Source organism: Brassica oleracea, chromosome C4 (assembly GCF_000695525.1).
Source record: "Brassica oleracea var. oleracea cultivar TO1000 chromosome C4, BOL, whole genome shotgun sequence".
In the NCBI taxonomy this organism is placed as follows: Eukaryota; Viridiplantae; Streptophyta; class Magnoliopsida; order Brassicales; family Brassicaceae; genus Brassica; species Brassica oleracea.
Window position 1 is genome coordinate 46511206 of NC_027751.1, and position 25660 is coordinate 46536865.

Genomic DNA, 25660 nt, shown 5'->3' on the forward strand with positions numbered 1-25660 from the left:
TTTCTCTCTGTTTTCTTGTTTTGGGATGATTTTCCTCTTCACCTCAGCTCTCCTTTTATAAGCATGAAGAAGGTGTTTGGTGGCTCACAATCTTTGACAAAACCAACGTCAACAATTTCAGCTCACCGTCCATGTCGTCACCGTCCATGCCGACCAACACGTAAAACGTGTTTTAACAGACTGCAAACCAAATATATTATATAGATTTTTGCGTATACGTTTATATGTAATGTGTACTTTTTTTGCTTTTCAAATGAACTCATAATCTATACCATCTTAAACAATACTCATTTGTCAGTTCTGAACGTAAACAAGAGCAAACGTTTGTCTTTACATATACAAAGCTATACAAATTAAGACAAAGAATGTGTTATGCAAACACAAAACTTTAAAACAATCGAAACCTGAGTTTTCCTTTCAACTAATTTAAAAAAAAACTGTAGTTAAATCACTACAAGAAAACACGCATGTTGCAAGGAAAATTTGCGAGGAAATATAACAAAATTTCTATAAAAAAATTTATACAATAAGTTCACGTCAACTAAATTTCTATAAAAAAATTGAAACAAATTTTCACGTTAATTATTTTTTCAAAAAAAATTACAAAACACATATTGGTTCACCGAAAATATAACAAAATCCCAAACGAAACCCTAAACGCATTGACTCATGAATTTGCAAGGGATTCCTCACAATTCCCTTGCAAATTTGTGAGAGAATCTAAACGCTCGCAAATTTGCAAGGGAATTGCAATGGATCCCTCTCAAATCTCTTGCAAATTTGCGAGGGATATTATTTCCCTTGCAAATTTGCAAGGGATTTGCGAGAGTCTCGTTGCAACTTCCTTGCAAATCCATTATTCCAAACTTGACGGTTTGGGTTTTATCAAGGATTTTGGTGACGGATAACAAAGTTTACTGAATCATTTTTAGTGTTTAAAATGTACGTCGAAAAATATTTTCAGAAATTTAATTAACTATTGTTATGAACTTAAGTCCCAAGACTTGATTTGTTATTACAATTAATTAACATCAAACCATTATAACTTATATAACTTATATACATCAACTAAATTTTCGAAAAATATTGAACATATTTTCACGTTAATTATTTGTTTAGAACCAAATTAATAAATACATATAGTCTACCGAAAACAAAACAAACGCCTCTGTGCTTGAGGAAGCATCGGCTCGTAGCAGTGGAGGCAACCGACCTTCTTCTTCAGATTTAGTCCATCTTCCTCGCCGTCACGTTTTGCTCTCTGTCCAAGACTCACCGGAGATGAAGATTCGTACCACTCTAGCTTCTCACCTCTCTGTAATTTCTTCTCGTATTTCTAAACGATTTTTTTTTTTCATTTTCAGAGATTTTTGTTCGTTTTTCAGAACTCGACGGTGGTGGGATTTGAGAGAAGCGGATCTGGAAGGTAGATGCGACGGCTGGAAGTAGAAGCATCGATGGTGGCTAAAGCGTCGAAGGTGAAGCATCGATGGTGGCTGAAGCGTTGAGAGTACGGTGGAGAAAGACGACTGGAGGAGGACGACGGCGGCGGCTTAGATTTAGGGTTTTCTTGTATTTTGTTTGTATTTATGTTTATATATTTACATATTTGTTTTAAACAAAAAAAAAAACATATTTGTTTTTATTAATTATATCAAATTGTTTTTTTGTTTAACCGTTGGAAATGACACATTTTCCTGTAGTGTACCAGATTCAATATATATATTTATTTGTATTTTCTATTTCGTATTTTTAGTTTTTTTTTAATATTTTTAAAAAAATTTGCAAGGGAAGTTTTTTTTTGCAAATCTATTGCAATATTGCGAGGGTATTTAGTTTCTCGCAAATTTGCAAGGCAAAGTATTCAGTTGCAAATTTGCGACGAAAATGATTCTCTCGCAAATTTGCAAGGATACTGCAAGCGTTTTTTATTTGCGACGAGCTATTTGCAACGGAATACGTTTCCTCGCAATAATCTCGCAAATGGCGATTTGCAACGGAATTGCGATGCTTATTTCCCTTGCAACAGACATGTTTTCTTGTAGTGAATACATGTGCAAAGTACCTTGGAAGAGAACATGAGAAAGGTTGCCATAGGAAGTGTTGATAGTAAGTGTCAGGTCGACCCGCTTTCTGGCAATTGAATTCAGGGTCGAGGAAGGGACAAGAAAAAGGACTATAGAGAGGATATGAAGAATCATAGACCCATTTGCCTCTAAACCAATTGCATGGCCTCTCTCCGGTTAAAAAGGTTGTGTTGTTTTGTCCCAAGAAATGTTGTTTAGGTTGTGCTAATAATAGTTCAGGGTGTGAAGAGAGAAGTATGAGAAACAGAGAGGCTAACATGGGTTGAAAACAGAGTTCCATTTTACTTTTGGGGTCACCAAGAAAGAATGATCAAAACTTATTCTCCAAGCCTTAAGCTTTTTATAGATTAAGAAAGTATTTATATATCTACAATGAATTTCTTCTTTGCCTTTCTTGTTTCATTTTTGTGTACATATACATATTTTATATTTATTTGTGGTAGACGATCATTAGGCTTAAGATAAACTTTAAGCTTGTAAAAGTGGTGTCAAATTAAATTCATCCGAAATAGATTAATTGAAACTGAACCAAACGTTTTTGCCAGCCAGTTAGTTACGTTCTAGATAATCCCATATCAAACCAAAACTGTATTTTCAGCCAAACCAAAAAAATTATAGTAAAGCAAACAACAAAAATATCTTTTTATAATTTTTCCGCACAGTTTGATATCATAATATTAAACAAAAATGGGTTTCTTTTAAAACCGAAACCTGATAATCGATTTATTTTCAGAATAAACTAAAAAGGATATATTTGAAAAAAAATATCACTACAAAATTCACGTTTTGGTTATTGAAAACGAGATTAAATTGTTATTAAGAGATTAGTTTGTCTGTCATCAATCATGTTTCTCATTTTTCATACATGTTTAACGGTATATGTTTGAGCTGCGCAGCCATAGGTTAGCTAACATGCATGTTGTTAGAAGAACGAAAAGACAAAGGTGATGTATATATATAGTTGCAATTTGCACATGTTATGATGGGTTTTCGGGTGCCTTGCTTTTGCTAACTCGACTACCACTTTACTCCCAAAGCATAATTAATTTTATTTTTTGCATTTTCATTTCATAACTAAGCTTTATCAACCTACACCTAACCAATGATGCTTTTTCTAGTGACTCCGATTTAGGTAATTCATTGAATCTAATTGTTTCAATTTTGACTACGTTTACATATTAGTGTGTAAAAGGAACAAATATAGTAACTATTTCTCCATAACTGCGTGATGTTGCAGAGTTTGGAAGATGGGGTGGTTATTGAGACTGTTTTAAGTCTAGCAGGATTACAGTCTTGGCATAGTTTGTCTTATGGACGTTTCCAGGTAGGGGATTGGTTCAGCCAATTTTTTTTATAGATGATTGTATGTTTTGTAGTTTCTCTGAATCTCTGATATCATTATTGGTTCTCACAATTGTAGATGGAGCTCTGCCTTCAACCTGATCTAATAAAAAAGTGGAAGAGGTCATCAAAGAAGTCGGCAGCTGAGGCTATGTCAAAGGGAGAGCAATTTGATCCATCCTCATCACCTAAAGCAAATTTTGTTCGAGGCCTAATTGAAGAATTCGTCGATGTAAGAAGCATGTTGTTATTAGGCTGAAGTTGTCTATGTTCATCAAAATATTTTCACATAGTTGTGACAAATTCATATATTTTCTTCCAGGTGCTTGATCATGGTGTTTTTGCGGATGGGGTTGATGCAAGTTATTTGTAGTAGGTCAAAACCTAATAATATCTCCGTTACTAATCATGATACGCTGTGTCCATTTCTGTACCATTCAGTTACTGGACCTTTTTTTTTCTTACTCCATCTCTTCGTATTGATTATTACAGATACTTGCGACCTCTTGTGGCGGATATAGCAGTTTTTGCCAAATGTCGACTGAGTGTCATCTATAAACATGAAAAAGGGATCAAGCTTTTCGCCCAATTAGTTGACTTGTTACGGTTCTATGCAAAAGAATTTTTTAAAGAATTTTATACAACAGTGTCTTTTAAAAAATATATAAAATAATTTATTTGTTTGTAAAAACCATATTTGTTAATTGAAAAGGTAACATCCTTTTTCTTATATTTATAGTTAGTTTAACGTTTTACCCTAAAATTACATTATATATACATATTTATATATCATTATCGATACAATAGGCAGCTAACTAAAATTACTAATTGTATTTTATTTTTAATTATATATATAACATACAAGGAAAAGTTTTTTAATCTCTTTTTATTAAAAAAATTACTTTAAAATGTATGAAATAATTCACCAGATTTTACAGTAAATAATGATTATATATATATATATATATATATATACAAAGGAAAGAACCTACCTTTTCAATTAACAAATATGGTTTTTACAAACAAATAAATTATTTTATATGTTATTTAAAAGACAATGTTTAATAAAATTCTTTAAAAAATTCGTTTCCATGTCATTAACACAAATAATGATTTTATATATTTGTTGGTGCATTTAAAAATATATTTTTTACAAAAAAAAATATTTGTTAATAAAAATGCTTAAATATGTTTCTTATCTAGAGTTAATTTTACTGTAAATTATATTATATTTAATTTTGTATATTATTATTTATATAATACATAAGTAATAAAAAGACTAAGCACTAATTGTATTTTTTTAATATATATATAACATGCAAAGGAAGTTTTTAAATCTCTCTTATACGAATAAATTATATTTCAACACTTATTCTAAAGTAAATTATTAATCGTAAGATTATTTAATTTTTTTATCTAATTTTTTATAACTTACCAAAAGTTACAATGCTAATTAGATATAATTGATGACATTAAAACAGAAAAAAACCAAACACTGATGACACAATTTCCTTAAATACATATTTGTGATAGGCATTATTGGTAAGCATTATTTGTTTGGTTAGGTTATTGATTTATTTTATTTATAACTGAATTAAATAAATAGAAAATAAAAAGAAAATAAAAAGCATCAACCAATCAACTTAAAACAATTAATTAGAAAGCTATCATATGAATGATGCATAAACAAAAATCACAAAAGTGACTTTAATTATTATTCGTAAGATTATTTGAAAAAGTTTTATCCAATTTTTTATAACTTACCAAAAGTTACAATGGTAATTAGATATAATTGATAACATTAAAATAGAGAAAAATCATGCACTCGTGACACGATTTTCTTAAATATAAATTTGTGATAGCCATTATTGATAAGCCTTTTTTTTGGTTACTGATGTAAATTGGTTCTTTTAGTTTATCTAGAGCTGAATTGAATAAATTAAAAAAAAAAATCATCAACTAATCAAGGTAAAAAATTAATTGGAAAGCTTTCATAAGTATGACACATATGTAAAAATAACTAAATTAACTTTTCAAACAATATATAGTAAAATATTTAGGGACGGCGCTGGACCATGCATTGGTTATTCCCACTTTTTTTTTTTCATATCTATCTCGTGATATAGATTCAAACGGATCACTAACCTGTGTGTTCGGCCCTTTTTACATTCATTTTTAAGATACTTTATTTTTGTAAATATTTTTGTAGCAAATAAATAAATATATTATTTGTTTCATCAATTTTGGCTAGCTGTTCTACTAATAATAAGACTTTTTTGTCGTCTACTAATAATAAGACTTATAAATCAGAAGACTATACAGTAAAATGTTTCGTTGTGATTGATGAACTTTACTTTGTTCTTTGTTGTTATGTCTCGTATTACATTTTGTAACTTTTTTCAAATCTTGTGTTGATTACAAAGTTTGTATACCATTTTATTACATTAAAATAGCACTGTAATAGTGTTTGGATCCAAAACATGTATATATTAATCAAGTAAAGAATATAACATGTTTTTTTTTTGGTCTAGTCAAAAAAATTAATCTTTTAAAACTTGAAAATAAACTATTTTAACTTAATAGTGTGTTCTGTTTGACAGAAAATATTGAGAGTAGATATATAATTTTAGTTTAGTGATATATTTTAAGTTATCAGCTTTTAGTTTACATTACATTCTTTATTTTATTAAAATTTGAAATAAATTAATTGGAGATGTTGTATATATTATTTGAATTCTTAAAACTATTATTTTCATCTACTTCTTTGTAGTAAATCAAATTAATGATTCTATTTAGTTTTATATACCATTTTGATCGTTCTATATAACAAAGGAAACCCATCCTTCTTCTTTTTTGAACAAGGAAACCCATTCATCGCTGCACAAAAAAAAAAGGAAACCCATTCATTTAGAGTTCTTGATCTCCAATGAGCCTTTACATGTTTTCTGATCAAACCACTATGAGTTTTGTTGTAACAAGTATGTATCTTGACGGGATGAGGTAGCTCACTTGGTAAGGATCCTGTGGACCAATTGTCATGCTCACAGGTTCGACGCAAGGCGGAGGCGAACTGCCCATTCTGTCACCAAATGCGGTACTGGGTATTGGGTCTTGTCCCCAGCCCAGATAAAGCCCTCCCTGATGAAGTGGACCGCTGCCTAACCGGGTCCAGGGGAATGATCCACGTAAGTGGGGAACCCCTGGATTATCAAAAAAAAAAAAAAAAAACAAGTATGTATCTTGTGTGAATAGTTAAGCGAAAGTTCAGTGCTTTTTCATTTCAAAGGCAGCGTAAATGAAGATTGAATTAACAGCTGTTTGTTATAATTTGAACTAATCTTGAAAAAGAGTTTAGGGCTTAGTTTCATAATACACGAGTGTCCTAAGTTTGATGAATTTTGAGTTCTTGTTTTGAAGTCACTGTCTAGTAGTATTGAAGGAGGTACCAAGTGGATATGAAAACATTGCAGATTTTTTAATTCCCAACACTATAAATATTTTGATTGCGAGTCTCAATGCTTCTGTCTATTTAATCAGATCGAATTCGTAGAGAGCTAATTATTAAAGTAAAGATAATAATTATTAAGAGTACGTTTATCATCCAGACACACACAAACGGCTCATCAAACATACATAATGAGCTCTGACATTAAACATAAGTAAGAAAGCCTCAAGGTTGCATTGTATAATCTCACACGATTTATTAATTACTCCATCCGTTTCTAAATAAGTGTCATTTTGACATTTTTCACACATATTAAGAATGTGTCTGAAATATATGTAAGTTGTTATTAATTACATATGTCCGATCAATAGTATTTTAGATAAATAAAATTATTTATAAAATCAATGCAGTTTGCAATTAATTTTTCAGCTGAAAGTAAGTATAATTTGTATTGGAATTGTAAAGTAACATTTTTGTGTAACAAAAAAATGTTAGAATGACACTTATTATGAAACAAATAGAGTATTAAACACCAAAGATACAGCTTATTGAGAGGGGGGAGAGAGATTTCCCTGTCGTGGATCTCGCAAGCAAACTCAATCATATGAGCTACATACAGAATAAACACAAGAATTCATGAGAATTTTTTACCTTAGAAATCAAAGAAACAATTAGAAACAAATTTTTCAATGTACCTAGGACAGAGTAACCCAAACATCGAAACAAGACTGGTTCTAACTTAAGCCTGTTGTTAAAGATTTTTGGACTTCCTTTTTATCTGACTCTGCTCTGGTCTTTCTGTGCAACTAATTTTTAGTGTCTTCGTTCAGTTATGTCCAAATGATTCTTGTTGTATTCATTTCATATGAAACTTCCATAAATTTCACCCTTTTTCTTATAGTTTCATCTTTTATTACTTTAACTTTAACTTCAAACAAGAGAATGCAATTTGTTGTGTAGAATGCGCAAAACATCAAATTCAACGCTTTTCAGGATGTCATCAGCTGGAACTGAGACCTGAAGTAGCAAGTAAACATAAGAAATACAAGGAATTGGGGGAAGAGCAAGTAATGATGTTTCCTCCCTTTGCTAGGAATAACAAAACATAACACGGGTCATTTTCATGTACATGACAAGAGTATAGGACAATAGGATCAGGCTGAACTCCATGTAGGTCACCAGACATACTCTCAGATCTCCCTATAACATTATCAGAGACCATCAGAACAGAGCAAATAGAACCAAACACCTTTGCTCTCTTGTCAAGAGGGTGTGAAGCATCAACAAATTCACCATTTCTCTTCTTTCTGGCACTTCTTCCAATAACTTCATTTCTACAAACTCTCTAACCATACCGTGACTTTCTTTGTTATTCGGATGTAGCCACCTTCCCCATTGGATTCCCAATAGGGAATTCCATATTCGTCAATGTCAGATTTAACTAACAACATGTCATGTCGGAATGGGGTTGCCTGATAACGCTCAGAATGTAATGGCCTGTAGATTTGATTCCCAATAAGATTATCTAAAGACGGGTGGTAAACTTTTATGGTCACTGCTACGGGTGATCTGGCAAGGCATCTTATCAGATCTATCTCAAAAGCTGCTTCATCTACCAATTAAAAAATAAATAACAATTAGAAAAAAAAAAATATTATCTTTAAAAAATACTCCATCTGTTTCAAAATAATGTACAGTTTTCACACTTATTAAGAAAACACGTAAAATTTTGACAATAAACATATTAATTTCGTGTTTAGCTATTTCCTACGATTTTTAACCAATCAAAATTTGGTAAATACAATTAATGTCTTTGAAGTTTACAATTTGCCATTATTACATACATTGAAAATGTAAAATATGGATCTTTTAGAAACATTTTTTTCCTAAAACATGGATCATTCTGAAACGGAGGGAGCATATGGAATTGACAATTTAAAGAAAGGTATTAATTTTTTTTTAATATAGAAGATTCAGAAAATAACTATACCTTCATAGTCTTCCATATGGTGGACAATAATACTTCCAGCTCTGTAACTTTGCTGTCCAACGAGCGTATTTTCCGGAGTGGTACTATGTAGATCGAATCACAGAGGAACTACATGTTCCAAGACGGACCCTCCACTCAGCAAGAATGGTACAGCTGTTTCAAACGATGAGATCGACCCATCCCATGCATGGCCTTGGATTTTGTATTCCATAGAGAGATCACCTACTTTGTTTATAAGGTACTGTATGGACAGTTGTGCGTCGATATCTAGTGCTCCACGGAGTTTGAGAAGCGCAACTAACTGTTTTGTTAGACTGATGGCCCAGCATACATTCTTTTGGTCTTGATTAAGAATATTTTCCATTATCTCCATATCGCTGTAGGTGGTTATACGGTAACTCATCCTGCAAGACAAAACCCAAAAAGAAAATGAAAACATCAATAATCATTTCAGTTTCCCAGATTTATGTTTTCTACTCGACATTCATTTTTTTAAAATAAAAGTACTAGGTGGTTGCCCGCGAATTCGCGGGTATAAGTATAAAAATATATATTATGCATACAATGTCATATAGTTTGAAACATTAAAAATATAATTTTTAACTTCAAATAGTTTGAAAATCAGTCATAAAATTTCTATAAATTTGATGCAAAAATAACTAATGAATATTTAGTAATAACAAATGGTTGTGAAATTATATATGTAATTATCACATTAACTTCACCAACACATATTATGCATCTTCTTCGGCCTCTTCTTATTTTTCTCATTATCATTTCTTTCTTTTTATTAAATTTTTGCTAATATTTTCCTAAATTTAACATATTTTTTGCCAAATATTTATTTCCCTCTCAAAATAGTAATACAAAACATACAATCAATAAACTAAAAAAACCATCTTAGAATTCTATTAAGTCATAACATTAGTTGTTTCAATCATAACATTACCTTATTCAATATATTATTTGACTTAAATGCAAAACATTTTTTAAATCAAAGTTCTCGCATGTTCCGTTAAACATAATATGTCCAATCTTCAAAGCCTAATTATTTATAAAGAATATACGGACATTATAAGAGATTAGTTAGTATTATAGATACGACTATATTTTTGTATGAATATGAAATCATTATATCGATTTCTATAAATTGTTTTATATTCATTACTTTATGTAGTATATAAATATAAAAAGAATTGATCAAAAATTATTACACTTTCTATAACTTAAAAATTAGCTACCATTAATTATTATTTATAATATCATTTAGGTTATTTGGCAAGTGATAATAATTACTTTTAGACTTATATTTTATTTTAGATCTAATTAAAATAATTAAAAATTATAAAAAGTTTCTTTCACTATACTCCCTCTGTTTCATAATACTTGATGTTTTGACTTAGTGCATAAAGATTAAGAAAATTAAATTTTAGAAAGAAAAAAAATTTAAAATAGAATTTTAAAATCAGTTAACCAATTATAAAAAAGACTGTAAAATTTAATTGGTTGAACAGTTTCCAATAAAATTAAAGTTAACCTTAAAACCTCAAAACTTCAAGTAAATTGAAACAAAATACTCCTTCCAAAACATCATCTATATTGAAACGGAGGGAGTATTATTTAGTTTATAAATATAAAAAACAAGTTATCAAACGTTATGATTCTTTATATAATTTCAACAATTAGTTCCATAAATCATTATTTGTAAAATAATTTAGATTATTTGGCAAGTGATATTAATTGGTTCTAAATTTTTTTAAAAAAATTTAAATGTAAACTAAAATAAATAAAATTAAAATTTATCGACCAAGCAAATCATAACAATTTTCTTAAGACTTCCCAAATGATCGACATGTAAGCAAAAATCACTTAATTGAATTCTCGTTTAATATATAGGAGAATTTTTATTTTTATAAATGTTTTATAAACTCATATAAATAATTTAAAATTAAGATGAAATCATTTTGTAAGTGATATATAGTGTATTTAATGATATTTAGCATCTCATTTAGTTCATTTTAATCACTTTAGATTGCATTTAGGAGTCTACATTGCATGTATTTGTTCATATATGTGCATTTGGGTTTTGAGTGTTCAATTGGAAGTTTTGGGCGACATTGGAAGGTTATAATTTCAATCTGCAAAGTTTGGGGACGATTTGAGAAACGATCAGAAGACGAGGGACCATTCTGATATTACATTGGATTAAACTGCACCATTGAAAGATTCAGGGTCAATTCGAGAGGTCTTTTGTGGCAATTTAAGAGTTTGGGGTCTAATTGTGAAGAACCAAAAGTTAAAGGACCAAGCTTGCAAGAAGATCAAAAATAGCCATCGGAGCTCACGAGCTTCTCTTCGCCGGATCTGAATCCTGACGGCGAGGCTTGATTCGACGAGAACTGAGTACCGGCCAGTTGCAGACGACTTGGACGGTTCTTCACGGTGGCTTGGAGATTTGATTGCGGCGGAGATGACCACGAGGAAGACGAAGCTTGGCTGACGTCGACGGCGTCCGAGACGGAGGAGCAGAGCACGACTGGTTGACGACACGGGCTGAACTTGGCTGCGGTGGAGAGGAGATACGCCGCGGACTCACACAGCGGGTTGGTTGCGACCGCGGAAACATGGCAGAGACTCGAGCTTGGGAAAAAGCCGACGCGGACCACAGACGCGGGCTGATCTTGACCGCGGATTCGTGGCAGAGAGCTCCAGGGAGAACCGCGGAAGACGGACGCGGATGAATGTAGACCGCGGCGAAGAAGACGAGCCAGTGGGTGTGAAATTGTATGTATTTCCCTTGATCAATCATAAACACGATACAATCAATATATACACAAGGTTGTTCTACGGTTCCTCTATACAAGGGATATGGTCAAGTATCGAGATCCTAGAATATAGGAACATATCGTTGAGCATATTTTTTCACCCTCCCTCAGTCTTATCGTTGGGCCTTCTAACGGAAAGACTGGTTTTGAATTCGTTGAAGAGAGACGTTGAAAGACCTTTAGTGAAGATATCCGCGAACTGAGAAGAGGATGGAACATGTAGAACTCGGACCTGACCCATTGCGACCTTCTCACGAACAAAATGTATATCTATTTCTACATGTTTTGTTCGTTGGTGCTTTACCGGGTTGGTGGAGAGGTAAACTGCGCTTATGTTGTCGCAATACACCAATGTGGCTGTGGAAATAGGACATTTGAGTTCGAGAAGAAGGTTCCTTATCCAGCAGGTTTCAGCTACGACATTTGCAACTCCTTTGTATTCAGCTTCGGCACTGGATTGTGAAACTGTGTCTTGTCGTTTTGATGACCAAGATATTAGGTTGCTGCCCAAGAAAACGCAGTAACCGGAGGTGGAACGTCGAGTGTCGGGACACCCAGCCCAATCTGCATCCGTGTAGGCTGTGAGGGTGGTTGTGCTGGATTTGTAGAGCTGTAAGCCGTCTGTAATGGTGCCTTTTAGGTAGCGTAATACCCGTTTCAAGGCATTGAGGTGAGAGGCCCGTGGGTCATGCATGAAGAGACAGAGTTGTTGCACAGCGTACTGGATGTCTGGACGTGTTAGAGTGAGGTATTGGAGTGCGCCGGCGAGACTCCGATAGAGTGTTGGATCATCAACTTTGTCGCCACTGTCTTGAGATAGCTTTGATTTGAGATCGACTGGAGTACTTACAGGGTTGCATTCTTGCATCGAGGCACGAAGTAGAATGTCTTTCGCGTAAGCTGTCTGTGATAGGAGCATGCCATCGCCATTGTAGTCAACCTTTATGCCAAGAAAGTATTTAAGTTTCCCGTCGTCGGACATCTCAAATTCTTTCTTCAGTAAGGTTGTTATATGTTGACGCAGAGCCGGAGACGATGCTTTTAACAGTATGTCGTCGACATAAAGGAGGAGATAGGCAATGTCTTTCCCTTTGCTGTAGATGAAAAGAGAATTATCGCTGGAGCTTTTTGTAAAACCCAGCCGTTCTACATACGAAGAGAAACGACCATTCCAGGCCCTTGGTGCCTGCTTGAGACCGTAAAGGGCTTTCTCCAACTTCCATACATGATTTGGCTTCGACTTGTCGGCCATACCTGGCGGCTGATGCATATAAACGGTCTCATCTAACGTCCCATGCAAGAAAGCGTTTTTGACGTCAAGGTGATGGACCTCCCAGTTGCGTTGCAGAGCTAGGTGGAGTACAGAACGGATGGTTACTGGCTTCACAACGGGGCTGAACGTTTCATCGTAATCCAGGCCCTGCTCTTGTGACTTGCCGTTCGCCACTAAGCGCGATTTGTGGCGTGTAACCGTTCCATCTGCACCAAGCTTATGCTTATATAACCACATGGAGCGCACAATGTTAGCATTAGGTGGACGTGTAACCAGACTCAATGTCTTATTCTTAACCAGAGCACCGTACTCATCAGTCATTGAGGGATTCCAGTTTGGATCTTTTAAAGCTGTTAGGTGGCTTTTTGGGAGAGTAGAAATGGTTGAAGTGTGGAGGTTGATGATAGTTCGCTGTTTTCGAGTTCCATCTCTGCTCCTAGTAGTCATTGGATGACGTGTAATAGGAGCTGAAATAGGTTGAACAGTCGTGTGAAGGGGTGGTGGAACAGACTGTAATGGAGGAGGAGATGGCTGAATTAGGATATTTTTGAATGTTGAGGATACCTCAGACGTGTCGTCCAAGAAATCATAAGACTTTGGAAGTGAGATGGAATGAGTTTGAGCCAAAGGAAAGATTGATTCATCAAAGACCACATGACGAGAAATAATGATTTTTCTGGTCTGTAGGTCTAGGCATCTGTAGCCCTTGTGGCTTGATGGATAGCCAAGAAACACGCAGGGTGTGGATCGAGGGGCTAGTTTATGGAGAAATGAATGATTCAGGTTGGGGGAGCATAAGCAGCCAAAGGTTTTTAGGTGATGATAAGAGGGTTCTCTCTGGTAAAGGGTTGTGTATGGAACACGGTTTTGAATGGAAGCTGAGGGTAGTATATTGAGTAAGTGAACAGCAGTGTGTAGTGCTTCCACCCAGTAAGAAGGTGGTAGGCGAGCTTGGAAAAGAAGTGTTCGGAGAGTGTTATTTATGGTTCGTATCATTCTCTCGGAACGTCCGTTCTGTTGAGAAGTATGAGGACACGAGAACCGAACAACAATACTGTTTGATGAAAAGAAGTTTAGGAAGTTGGTATTGTTATACTCGCCACCATTATCGCATTGAAACGATTGGATAGAGGATTTGAACTGCATTTTCACAAAAGCACAGAAGTCAGTGAACTTTGAAAAAACTTCAGATTTCTTTCGTAGGGGATAAACCCATAGAAAATGAGAGAAATGATCGAGAAAGAGGACATAATAACGAATGCCACTGTTACTTGTGATTGGCGAAGTCCAAATGTCGGAATGCACCAGCTCAAAAGGAGCAGAAACAATTTTATTTGAATCAAAGAAAGGCTGTTTTAAGTGTTTACCCAATTGACATGCTTCACATACAAGTGGAAGTTGTCCTTTATTACAAGAGATGGAATTAGAAGAAATTAAAGAACGCAATGAGCCATTGTTGACATGGCCAAGGCGTTTATGCCAGAGAGAAGGAGCAGCAGCAAGGTAAGCGTGAGGAGTGTTCGCCAGTTTATTGAGTTGTTGAGGAACAGAGTAAAGATCCCCTGAACTGTCACTGCGGAGCAGTATCCGCTTGGTGCTGAGATCCTTTACAGAAAAACCAAACGGGTCAAATTCAACCGAGCACCAATTATCATTAGTAAATCGACGAACATAGATAAGATTCTTGATGATATTAGGAGCAACAAGAACATTTTTCAATGAAAGAGGACGAGAATATGAAGCTAAAGAAGTTGAGCCTGATGAAGTAATGGGAATATGAGAACCGTTTCCGACTTTGACTGACATTCCGGTGCTATTTTTAAGAACATAATTTAGTGTACCTGATGACGATGCTAAGTGAGCTGTAGCACCAGAGTCCATATACCAGTCTGCAGCGCCTGGATCAGCAATAGTCAAGGTATTGAAAGCTTGAGCAAAATTGGTTGTCGGTTGGTATTGTGGGTCAGCAACTAGAGCTTGTTGTTGCTGTTGTTGACGTTGAGGAGCAGGGCCGAGAATGCCTCTGTTTGCTTGCTGAATCCATGGAGTAGGGAATCCAGGCCACTGCATCATTGGCGGTTGATAGAACGGTACTGAGTAATGCGGATTCCAATTGCTGTTTTGCCAGTTGTTGTTCCAAGAGCGTTGCTGGTTGTTGCGTCCACGACCACGGCCTCGATTGTTTTGCTTCATGTTCCCATTGTTGAAGCGTTGAGGTTGTTTTTCTGTTGAGACCGTGAGAACTGTCGATGAGGAAGCGCTGTCTGCAGTCGCTGGCGCCTTAGTAGCTTTCTTGAGTCGTGTTTCCTCGTTGAGAAGCATCTGTTTCGCTGAGTCAAACGTAGGAAAGGGTTCCTTGTGTTTGATGACATTGAGGATGTTATCAAATTTCTCGTTCAAGCCATTCAGAAGATACATCACGAGTGTTCTGTCAGGTACTGGGGCGTCGAGATTGGCCAAGAGATCTGATATGGATTTTAGGGTTTGACAATACTCTTGCACCGTACGGTCTCCAATTTCCGTGGTGCGCAAGTCATGGTCGAGTTGGATTGCTCGAGCTTCCTTATTGTTCCTGAATTGGTTCTCAACGCGGAGCCAGATGTCGCGAGCGGAGCCACCAGTTTGAAACGTGCTGCGGAACAATGGTTGAGTCAAGGTTTCGTATAACCATAGCTTGACCAAGCCGTCCTTCTTCTTCCACGGCATGTCATCATCATTTGTAGGGAGAGAGGTGCCTTCGATGTGACCGATCACGTCAAATGCGAGACAGTGAGTGAGAAACAACTCACGCCAGGCGTCATAGTTGTGATCTTCAAAGTCGAGGTTGATAGGGATATGGGTTTTAATGTTCGTTACGCCAAAGGCACGGTCGAAATCAACGGGATTTGGTGCGGCCATTGACAGAGAACTTTAGAAGAGAGGGATGGTAGAAAGAAATTTAGAAAGAAAGGGAAGAGAAGAAGATTAGGGTCTCAAGAGCTTTAGCTCTGATACCATGAAATTGTATGTATTTCCCTTGATCAATCATAAACACGATACAATCAATATATACACAAGTTTGTTCTACGGTTCCTCTATACAAGGGATATGGTCAAGTATCGAGATCCTAGAATATAGGAACATATCGTTGAGCATATTCTTTCAGGGTGAAGCTTGACAGCGGTGTGATGAAGGAGACCAAACGCAAGTCGCAAACGCGTTCGCAAACGCAATTTTGTGACAAGTGTTTGGTGTTTGCGACTTCAAAACTACGATAGCGTTTGGAAAAATTGCGATTGGCGTTTTAAATCAGCTTTGACTTGGTTATCTGGTTTGATCTGGATTGATCCGGTTTGATGTTAGAGTTTCCTAGAGGCTAAAAACCTAAATTATCTCATTTTCTCTCCAGACTTTGTTTAATGTTGTAAAGTTTAGATTTTTTTATCAATTTATATGGTGTTTTTCTTGCTCTTAACATAATTAGCATTGGATCTCTCGTAGATTTAAGGTTTCTCATGGAAATTAGTTAGTAGACACCTTTCGGATTCGGATTCATAGATCAAGGCGATTAAGATCCGACCACCTTACTTTTTTAGGGTCTTGCCAGAGTCTGAACTCTTAGAAAATTGTTGAGAAAATGACTCTAGTTTCTTGTTGAGTATACGGTTGAGATTGTCCCAAACTTATTTAAATTATAAATATATAATAGGAAAAAATTCACCATGAAAAAAAGGAAAAGAAGTGGAGTGGTCCTTATGGAACATAATGGAAAACAAGAAGGCAATTATTACCCAACCACTACGGGAAAGACTACACATGTACACGAGATCATGACTTCGATGAAGATGAGAGCCTTATTCAATCATTACTCATTAGTATGTAACAAGAGGAAGCCTTTAAAGGCTGCTTCTATGTTGAGCTTATACATTCTTTATATACAAAGAAAGTGTTTAGTTACTTGTATTACAAGTGTAAACCATTGACACTTCACAGAAGCTCCCATTCAGATTCTTGTGATGATCGATCTTCCTCAATCTGTTTCAGATTCTCGCCACATTCTCTACCATTTTGCACATCTTCTGTGTACCATTGACGAGCAAGTTGCTTGTATTCTTGTTCTCTGTTTTGCTTCATTCTTGAAGATATAGCGTCTCTGATCTTCTGTAGAAATCAGTTTATTAGAAGTTAATAATGAATGCAAACGTGAAACGAAGAGAGAAAGAGAGAAGAACCTTGTAAGGTTTGCGTTTGTCATTCTCCTCCTTGTCAGGAAAAACACAATGCAACTCGTCTCTGTCCACAATGATACAGCTTTCTTCAACTGATCTTCCACTAAGCTGTTGAAGAATCTCTGACTTCTGCTCAGAGACAGAACTCGAACTAGTTTTACCATCAGATCCTGAAGGTAAGCTTATGGCAACACATGGTTGAATCACTGAATCTTTACACCTAACAGAGTCAGCCACTGCAAGACTGTGTTCATCTTTGGTTCTAATCTCTGCATCTTGACTTCTAACAGAACTAACCATTGTTAGACCGTGCTGATTGTCGCTTCTATAACACTCCTCTTTAGAGACGAGTCTTGCCACTTCACCTGGAGGAGGAGGAGGAGGATCACTTGACTTTACAGTTCCAACATCGTTTCTAACACGAGTTCTATGAACCATTGATAAACTAGTTGAGTCTTTCTGTATGCAAGGCCTGGTGACTTCTTTCTTAAACCCTTGTTTGCGACCGAGTCTTGTCCTTCTATACGGACCTCCGCAACTAGACTGGCTTGGAGAAGTACAAATATCGTAATCATCTGCGTCAAGACCACGGAGCTCCATTGCAAATCCATCCTTCTTCCCCTCGGTTACATCTTGTTCTTCTCTTTTCTTTTTGAAGGAAGAGCAAACAGGAGCGTATTCATGTAACGTAGAGACGGGTGATTCTTTTCCTACAGAGTCGTTGGGACGCAGATCTTGAACCACATCGGAACAGAATCTCTTCACAGAGTTCCCAACGTACTTAGCTGTGTCCTAAAAAAAACATAAAGAAGCAAACCGAAAAGTTAGAAACTGACATGGTGAGCAGTTATATACAAGTGGTTAAAGGATTAACCTGGACGATGATTTCTTCAACCTCTAAGCACATTGCTTCGAACTTCTGGTAGACACTTCCTACCCATGCTATACCTTTAAAATCCATTGTAATCCCCCGATTCAAGAACGTTCTTGTGTGCGTCCTGTCACGGGGAAAGAGTTCAAATTCAGAGAGATCAATGAAAAGCATAGAAAAAACATTATAGAGAAACAGGATTGCAAGAGAACAGAACCAGCTACATATCAACTTAAGAAAGAAAAAGACAATAGCTTTGAGACAAGATATCAGCAGAGATTATGCAAGAGAAGATGGGTAAATGCAACTTGTAGCACAGGTGTTTCCACTAATGATCCTAAGAGACATTTTTTAGAAGGTTTCTTTCTTGTTAACCAAAAATATAATTGTAACTGCAGAAACAAGCTATTGCTCTGTATCCACATCTTTCTATAGCTGTAAGAACTAAAACAAAAACCATGTCTTTTTAATAAACCCAGAACTAGAAAAGTTCAAAACTTGTCAAACAACAAAGTTAGCAAGGAAGAAATCAAGGATCATGTGACCAAAAAAAAAACTAAGTTTCTAGATCATTAAAGTAACAGCTTATACTTCTTAAGATCAAAACTAGTTCTACAATTCACAAACAAACAAACAAAAAATTGAAATTGAAGTGTTTATGAATTTAAGCTCTCTAGAACAATCTGAGCTGAGAGAAGCAAACTTTTGTGAAATTCGCGACGGGTGGGAGGGGAGGGAGAGAGAAGACGTGATCAGTAAGAAGAAGAAGAACCCTAAAACCCACTTGTGCAATCAATCAATCAGAAATTGAAAACAAAAGAATAGTATTTTGGAGAAAGGTAAGAGAGAGAGAGATGGATGGATCATTAACCTCAAAGCAACGTACAAGGTATCAGACCCAATCCTGGTTTCTCAAATCAATTCAGAGTTTTTTTGTGCGTGAAAGATTAGAGTTTTGAGTAAGTTTTAGCGATGAAGCAAGCAAAAAAAATCAAAACTTTTATTACAGGAAACTCAGGGTTCGGGTTTTAACCCACCCATCTGGTTCCTTCTTTATCGGGCCCAGAGAGATTGCGTTGACAATTGTTTTTCTCAGAAACGTTTGCTTTTCAACTCAACACGTGGCACGCAACTGGGGATGGATAATTCCATTCCACTATTGATCAAAGTGAATAACGTATCAATCACACAAAACATGCCATCTTTTTTTTTTTTTTTTGGATCAAAAACATGCCATCTTATAGTTTTCAATTTTGTTAGATTTCTTCTGCGATCAATTTCAGTTTTTCTTGAATATGAGTAGTTATACGTAGGAATACCATAAGATATTCAAGATTATTAACACATGTGCAAAATGATTTGGATTTTGAACAAGACTTTTAACTTTATAGTAGTTATAAAAAACCACACTTTTATTTTAACTGATCAAATAAAACTGTTTTTAGTTCGGTTCAATAAATCAAGTGCTTGCTTATTACTCCGTACTTGTTCGAATCATGAATTAGTTTATCTTATAAATAAATAAATACGTAATTTAAATGACCGCGCAACAATTTATAAATTTGATGACCTAAAACGCTTTATCCTGATACTTTTCATATAATAGTTGTCTTAGGTTTTTTTTTTTACAATATTTGAAGAAAAGAAGTGCTACTTTATTCACACGTAACTCTTATATTCTTTACAAAAAATCGAATTGTATTCACAAATCGGCTGGAAGAAAGAGAATTACAAGGAAGCTAGACCTAATTCATTACACTGATGAAAATCAAAACAATAAAAGGTATCAAAAAGATTGCTATAACAAAAGATCAAAGCCAACAAGCTGAAAAAGAAACAGTGCTTCAAAGAGGTGATGGTCCCATCTGATATTGTGGAGCATTGGTTGGTGAAGTAGCCAAGGGAGAAGGTGAAGGAGACATAGAAGAGCTTGGTGATCTGACTGGTCCCGGAACTGGAGCAGCCACTGGACCCAACGAGGCCGGGAAGACGAGGATGCCAAGCTTTTGTCCTATGTCGCAGTGACCAAGAACTTGAAATCCAGGTTTGGTTAGAGTTACCGTGTCTGATCCAGTTTGGTACCTCGCAAACGGATTAGACGAGTAGCATAGCTCGAAATCATGGGTAGTGACTTCAGTGACGTCGTGCAACTCGTTGTTGTATTCGAAGACCAGTGAGTCTCCTACTTGAAAAGTTCTTGAAGAAGCCCAAGCTTGGTAATCCACACCCATCATGGTCCATCCGCTCGAGTCGCCGACTTTGTGAACCGTTCCTCCTACTCCAACCCCAATAAGTGCCACAATAATAATAAGAGAAGTGAAGAAAAGTTTGCTATTGATCCAAGGCATCATTGATCGTTGTTTGGTTCGATTTTTAGAGTCGAGAGAAAAGTTTGGTAGATATCTTATGGAGAAGTGATGAGTTTGTTTTGTGAAAAATCTAGTTCCCCTATACATGTGTTTATATAGAAACCGAGGATTCCAAGATAAGGAAAAATTAAGATAATCAACTATACTCAATCTCAATAAAAAGGGAAATTGTTGAATATATATTTGGATATTTTTAATGATGTTTAGTTTTTGTACTTTCTTCCCTTTTCTGTATAAAGGAAAGAGATAAACAACGACCGTCTTCAATATAAATTTCATTTTTTGTTTGCATACGTGATAAAAAAAAAATCCCATTTTTCTTAGTTTTTGTATAGTTTATTATATTAAAAAATTTCATCGGATTATCTTTTCTTGTTCTCCTTATCCGACTTGCCTCCAATATTTTCTTTGAGTAGCGAAAATCCATATCATGTTTTAGAGATATCTGAGATTATAAGTAATTCTAAATATTATTTTTCTAAAAATAGTAATTCTATTATTATAAAATAATTATTCATAAATATCAGTTTCATTTTAGATAACCGGTTTGGATTAAAGTTCAGAATGACTTTCTAATTTGGGTGTGGGGCGAGGATTCTTAGAACATGATTAACCCGGGGTTCTTATGATGAGGTTTTTCTTAACTTCCGCTAAGAATTCCACTCTAAGAACCCCGGGTTAATCATGGTCTTAGTGTACTATCGAATGGTAGCCCAAATTGATAATAATGCAATTCATCAGCTTTAAAAAGAGTAAAAATAATTGTTAATTACACAAATAATACGTCAAATCACATGATCACACACCTGGTTAAAAATCAGAAAAACTCCGATTCACCAAAATAAAAATTTATCTCTCTGAATGGTATATGAGTGAGAAGAGATAGAAAGTTATATTTTAAACATATCATCTTATAGTTTTGAGTTTTGTTAGATTTCTTCTGCTGTCCAGATTCATTTTTCTTGAATAGTAATAGTTATATGTAGGAATACCATAAGATATTAAAGATTATTAAACAAGTGCAATGATTTTGGATTTTCACCAATATTTTAGTTGTTTACTTTTATATTAGTAAAAAAAAAGGAAATCACATTTTATTATTTTTATTTTTTTGGACAAGTGCACTTTTATTTTAAATGATCTAATAAAACTGTTTTTTTTGGTCCAATATATAGATCAAGTGCTCACTTATTATTCCGTACTTGTTCGAGTCATGAATAAGTTTATCGTATAAATATGTAATTTAAATGACAACACACCACTTTTATAAATTTGATGAACCAAAACACTCTATCCTGATACTTTTTATATAAAAGTATTTCTTAGGTTTTCTTTTCTTTAACAAAATTTGAAAAAAAAAACAAAAGCGCTATACCTTGTAATATATGATGATTCATACGAAACTCTTATATATATTCATTTAAAAAATCAAGTTGTATTAACAAATCGGCTGGAAGAAAGGGAATTACAAGAAAGCAAACCAAATTCATTGCAATAAAAGGTATCAACAAGATTGCTATAACAAAAGATCAAAGCCAACAAGCTGAAAAAGAAACAGTGCTTCAAAGAGGTGATGGTCCCATCTGATATTGTGGAGCATTGGTTGGTGAAGTAGCCAAGGGAGAAGGTGAAGGAGACATAGAAGAGCTTGGTGATCTGTCTGGTCCTGGAACTGGAGCAGCCACTGGACCCAACGAGGCCGGGAAGACGAGGATGCCAAGCTTTTGTCCTATGTCGCAGTGACCAAGAACTCCGCATATGAAGTGTTGAAATCCTGGTTTGGTTAGAGTTACCGTGTCTGATCCAGTTTGGTACCTCGCTAACGGATTAGACGAGTAGCATAGCTAGAAATCATGGGGAGTGACTTCAGTGACGTCGTGGAACTCGTTGTTGTATTCGAAGACCAGTGAGTCTCCTACTTGAAAAGTTCTTGAAGAAGCCCAAGCTTGGTAATCCACACCCATCATGGTCCATCCGCTCGAGTCGCCGACTTTGTGAACCGTTCCTCCTACTCCAACCCCAATAAGTGCCACAAGAATCATAAGAGAAGTGAAGAAAAGTTTGCTATTGATCCAAGCCATAATTGATCGTTGTTTGGTTCTTGATTTTTAGAGTCGAGAGAAAAGTTTGGTAGATATCTTATGGAGAAGTGATTGAGTTTGTTTTGTGAAAAATCTAGTTCCCCTATACATGTGTTTATATAGAAACGAGTTATTCTTCACCCCTAGGGTGAACCTAGGTTCACCAGCCAATAGAATTTCATTATTTCAAATCGATATTTTTTAAAAAAAAAAACAAAATATTTTCAAGTTATATTATATTTTTAAAATAAAAAAGTAAAAAAAAAACAGAAAAAAGAATTAAAAAAAAAAAATTTTAACGTCGTCAGCAAAACACTAAACCCTAAATCCTAATCCCTAAACCCTAAATCCTAAACCCTAAACCCTTGGGTAAACCTAAACCCTTGGGTAAACCCTAAACCCTTGGATAAACTCTAAACCTTTGGGTAAACCCTAAACGCTTGGATAAATCCTAAAATCTAAATAATAACAAACCCTAAAACTCTAAACCCTAAATCCTAAACCCTTGAGTGTTTTAGTGTTTAGTGATTTTGATTTAGAGTTTAAGATTTATTCTAGAGTTTAAGATTTATTCTAAAGTTTAGGGTTTAGGGTTTAGGATTTAGGATTTAGGGATTAGGATTTAGGGTTTAATGTTTTGCTGACGACGTTAAAAACATTTTTTTTTGTAATTACTACTATTTTTTATTTATTTATTTTTACCTTTTAATTTTCAAAAAATAATATAATTTGACAATATTTTGTTTCCTTTTTTAAAAGATATCGAATATGAAATAACACAATACTATTGGTTGGTGAACCTGTAGGTTCATCTAGGGGGTGACCCAAGAATAAGTCTATAGAAACCGAGGATTCCAAGATAAGGAAAAATTAAGATAATCAACTATACACAATCTCAATAAAAAAGGGAAATTGTTGAATATTTGGATATTTTTAATGATGTTTAGTTTTTGTACTTTCTTTCCTTTTCTGTATAAACGTAACAGATAAACAATGACCGTCTTCAATATAAATTTCATTTTTTTGTTTGTTTATGTGATAAAAAAATTCCCATTTTCTTAGTTTTTGTATAGTTTATTATATTAAAATTTTTCATCGGATTATCTTTTTCTTGTTTTCTTTATCTGACTTGCCTCCAGTATTTTCTTTGAGTAGCGAAGTCCATATCATGGTTTAGAGATATTTGAGATTATAAGCAATTCTATATATTATTTCTCAAAAAATAGTAATTCTATTATTATAAAATAATTAATCATAAATACAAGTCTCATTTTAGATAATCGGTTTGGATTAAAGTTCAGAATGACTTTCTAATTTGGGTGTGGGGCGAGGATTCTTAGTGTACTATCGAATGGTAGTCTAATTTGATAATAATGCAATTCATCAGCTTTAAAAAGAGTAAAAATAATTGCTAATTACACAAATAATACGTCAAATCACATGATCACACACCTGGTTAAAAATCAGAAGAACTCTGTTTCACCAAAATGAAAATTTCTCTCTCTGAATGGTATAAGAGTGAGAAGAGATAGAAAGTTATATTTTTAACATGTCATCTTATAGTTTTGAGTTTTGTTAGATTTCTTCTGTTGTCCAAATTCATTTTTCTTGAATAGTAATAGTAATTATATGTAGAAATACTCCTGTTCGGAAACTCGGTAGGCGCTACGCATTCAGTTGGATTAATCGGTAATTATTCGGCGATTTGTTTTAGGTTATATATCATATAGTTTTAACATGTAATGATAGTGAGGTGGAGTGGTAAAGTATCTTTACCTTAACTAAGCAATCTGACTTCGAGTACCAATGAGTGCATTTTAAGTGATTTTTTAAGTTTTTTTTAATGAAGGATAAAACCGTCATTTACGTATGATCTTCCTCTTAGGTTTCTGGTTCTGCAACTCTAAAAACGCGACCGCTATAAGATTTTGACGAGTTTTATAGCAATTTTCTTTGTTTGTGTTGTTTTTGCCAAAACTTCACAAACATAAAGTAGATTACTAGATCTACAGGTTCAAATAAGTAAAAATTGTTGTTTTTTTCTTTCTAAACCTGATTTTCTGAGCGCATATTTCCAATTCGCCATGGTTACTCAACCTATAGCGATTTCTCGTCTGCTAAATCAGCTGGGCGGCCGAGTTTTAGAACAGGGAGAAATACCATAAGATATTCAAGATTGTTTACTTTTATATTAGTAAAAAAAAAGGAAATCACATTTTATTATTTTTATTTTCTTGCACAAGTGCACTTTTATTTTAAATGATCTAATAAAACAGTTTTTTGGGTCCAATATATAGATCAAGTGCTCACTTATTATTCCGTACTTATTCGAGTCATGAATAAGTTTATCGTATAAATATGTAATTTAAATGACAACACACCACTTTCATAAATTTGATGAACCAAAACACTTTATCCTGATACTTTTTGTATAATAGTATTTCTTAGGTTTTCTTTTCTTTAACAATATTTGAAAAAAACGAAAGCGCTACCTTGTAATATATGGTGATTCATACGTAACTCTTATGTTCTTTTTAAAAGATCGAGCTGTATGAACAAATCGGTTGGAAGAAAAGGAGTTACAAGAAAGCAAACCAAATTCATTACAATAAATTAAAGGTATCATCAAGATTGCTATAACAAAAGATCAAAGCCAACAAGCTGAAAAAGAAACAGTGCTTCAAATAGGTGATGGTCCCATCTGATATTGTGGAGCATTGGTTGGTGAAGGAGACATATAAGAGCTTGGTGATCTGACTGGTCCCGGAACTGGAGCAGCCACTGGACCCAACGAGGCCGGAAAGACGAGGATGTGAAGCTTTTGTCCTATGTCGCAGTGACCAGGAACTCCGCATATGAAGTTTTGAAATCCAGGTTTGGTTAGAGTTACCGTGTCTGATCCAGTTTGGTACCTCGCTAACGGATTAGACGAGTAGCATAGCTCGAAATCATGGGGAATGACTTCAGTGACGTCGTGGAACTCGTTGTTGTATTCGAAGACCAGTGAGTCTCCTACTTGAAAAGTTCTTGAAGAAGCCCAAGCTTGGTAATCCACACCCATCATGGTCCATCCGCTCGAGTCGCCGACTTTGTGAACCGTTCCTCCTACTCCAACCCCAATAAGTGCCACAGTAATAATAAGAGAAGTGAAGAAAAGTTTGCTATTGATC

General features: G+C 34.8%; 4 protein-coding genes, 2 long non-coding RNA genes and 2 pseudogenes across 7 annotated transcripts in view; 2 read left to right on the forward strand and 6 right to left on the reverse strand.

The window, feature by feature from the left end:
- Positions 1-2432, reverse strand: part of LOC106339597 — an 8829-nt pseudogene extending 6397 nt beyond the window's left edge.
- Positions 1164-1702, forward strand: LOC106339598. Its single transcript, XR_001269183.1, has 2 exons — positions 1164-1317; positions 1386-1702. It is a non-coding gene; the product is annotated as an uncharacterized LOC106339598 (long non-coding RNA).
- A 601-nt stretch (positions 2433-3033) lies between the features above and the next one.
- Positions 3034-3836, forward strand: LOC106341638. The gene is made up of 4 exons (XR_001269707.1): positions 3034-3219; positions 3325-3411; positions 3508-3660; positions 3751-3836. It is a non-coding gene; the product is annotated as an uncharacterized LOC106341638 (long non-coding RNA).
- Positions 3837-14034: 10198 nt separating this feature from the next.
- On the reverse strand, positions 14035-16099 carry LOC106339051. The gene is made up of 2 exons (XM_013777881.1): positions 14442-16099; positions 14035-14101 (listed from the first exon to the last, which is right to left on the reverse strand). The coding sequence occupies exons 1-2, from the start codon at positions 15857-15859 to the stop codon at positions 14035-14037; spliced, it is 1485 nt and encodes a 494-aa protein (XP_013633335.1). The 5' UTR covers positions 15860-16099.
- A 571-nt stretch (positions 16100-16670) lies between these two features.
- On the reverse strand, positions 16671-19040 carry LOC106337641. Of its 2 annotated transcripts, none has more exons than XM_013776763.1 (4): positions 18912-19040; positions 18044-18167; positions 17173-17961; positions 16671-17098 (listed from the first exon to the last, which is right to left on the reverse strand). In XM_013776763.1, exons 2-4 carry the CDS (start codon positions 18128-18130, stop codon positions 16928-16930), a joined length of 1047 nt encoding a protein of 348 aa, XP_013632217.1. In that variant the 5' UTR covers positions 18131-18167; positions 18912-19040; the 3' UTR covers positions 16671-16927. The 2 variants fall into 2 exon arrangements, with proteins under 2 accessions (XP_013632217.1, XP_013632216.1); XM_013776762.1 differs by having other exon boundaries at positions 16671-17101; positions 18912-19030.
- An 844-nt stretch (positions 19041-19884) lies between these two features.
- LOC106341627 (mavicyanin-like) lies at positions 19885-20388 on the reverse strand. The gene has a single exon (XM_013780348.1). It carries the CDS (start codon positions 20386-20388, stop codon positions 19885-19887), a length of 504 nt encoding a protein of 167 aa, XP_013635802.1.
- Positions 20389-21876: 1488 nt separating this feature from the next.
- LOC106341537 lies at positions 21877-22555 on the reverse strand (annotated as a pseudogene).
- Positions 22556-25170: 2615 nt separating this feature from the next.
- Positions 25171-25660, reverse strand: part of LOC106339052 (blue copper protein-like) — a 7356-nt gene continuing 6866 nt past the window's right edge. The window contains exon 2 of the mRNA XM_013777882.1: positions 25171-25651. Within this exon, the coding sequence (XP_013633336.1) occupies positions 25171-25651 (481 nt within the window). The remainder of the gene's footprint in view (positions 25652-25660) is intronic.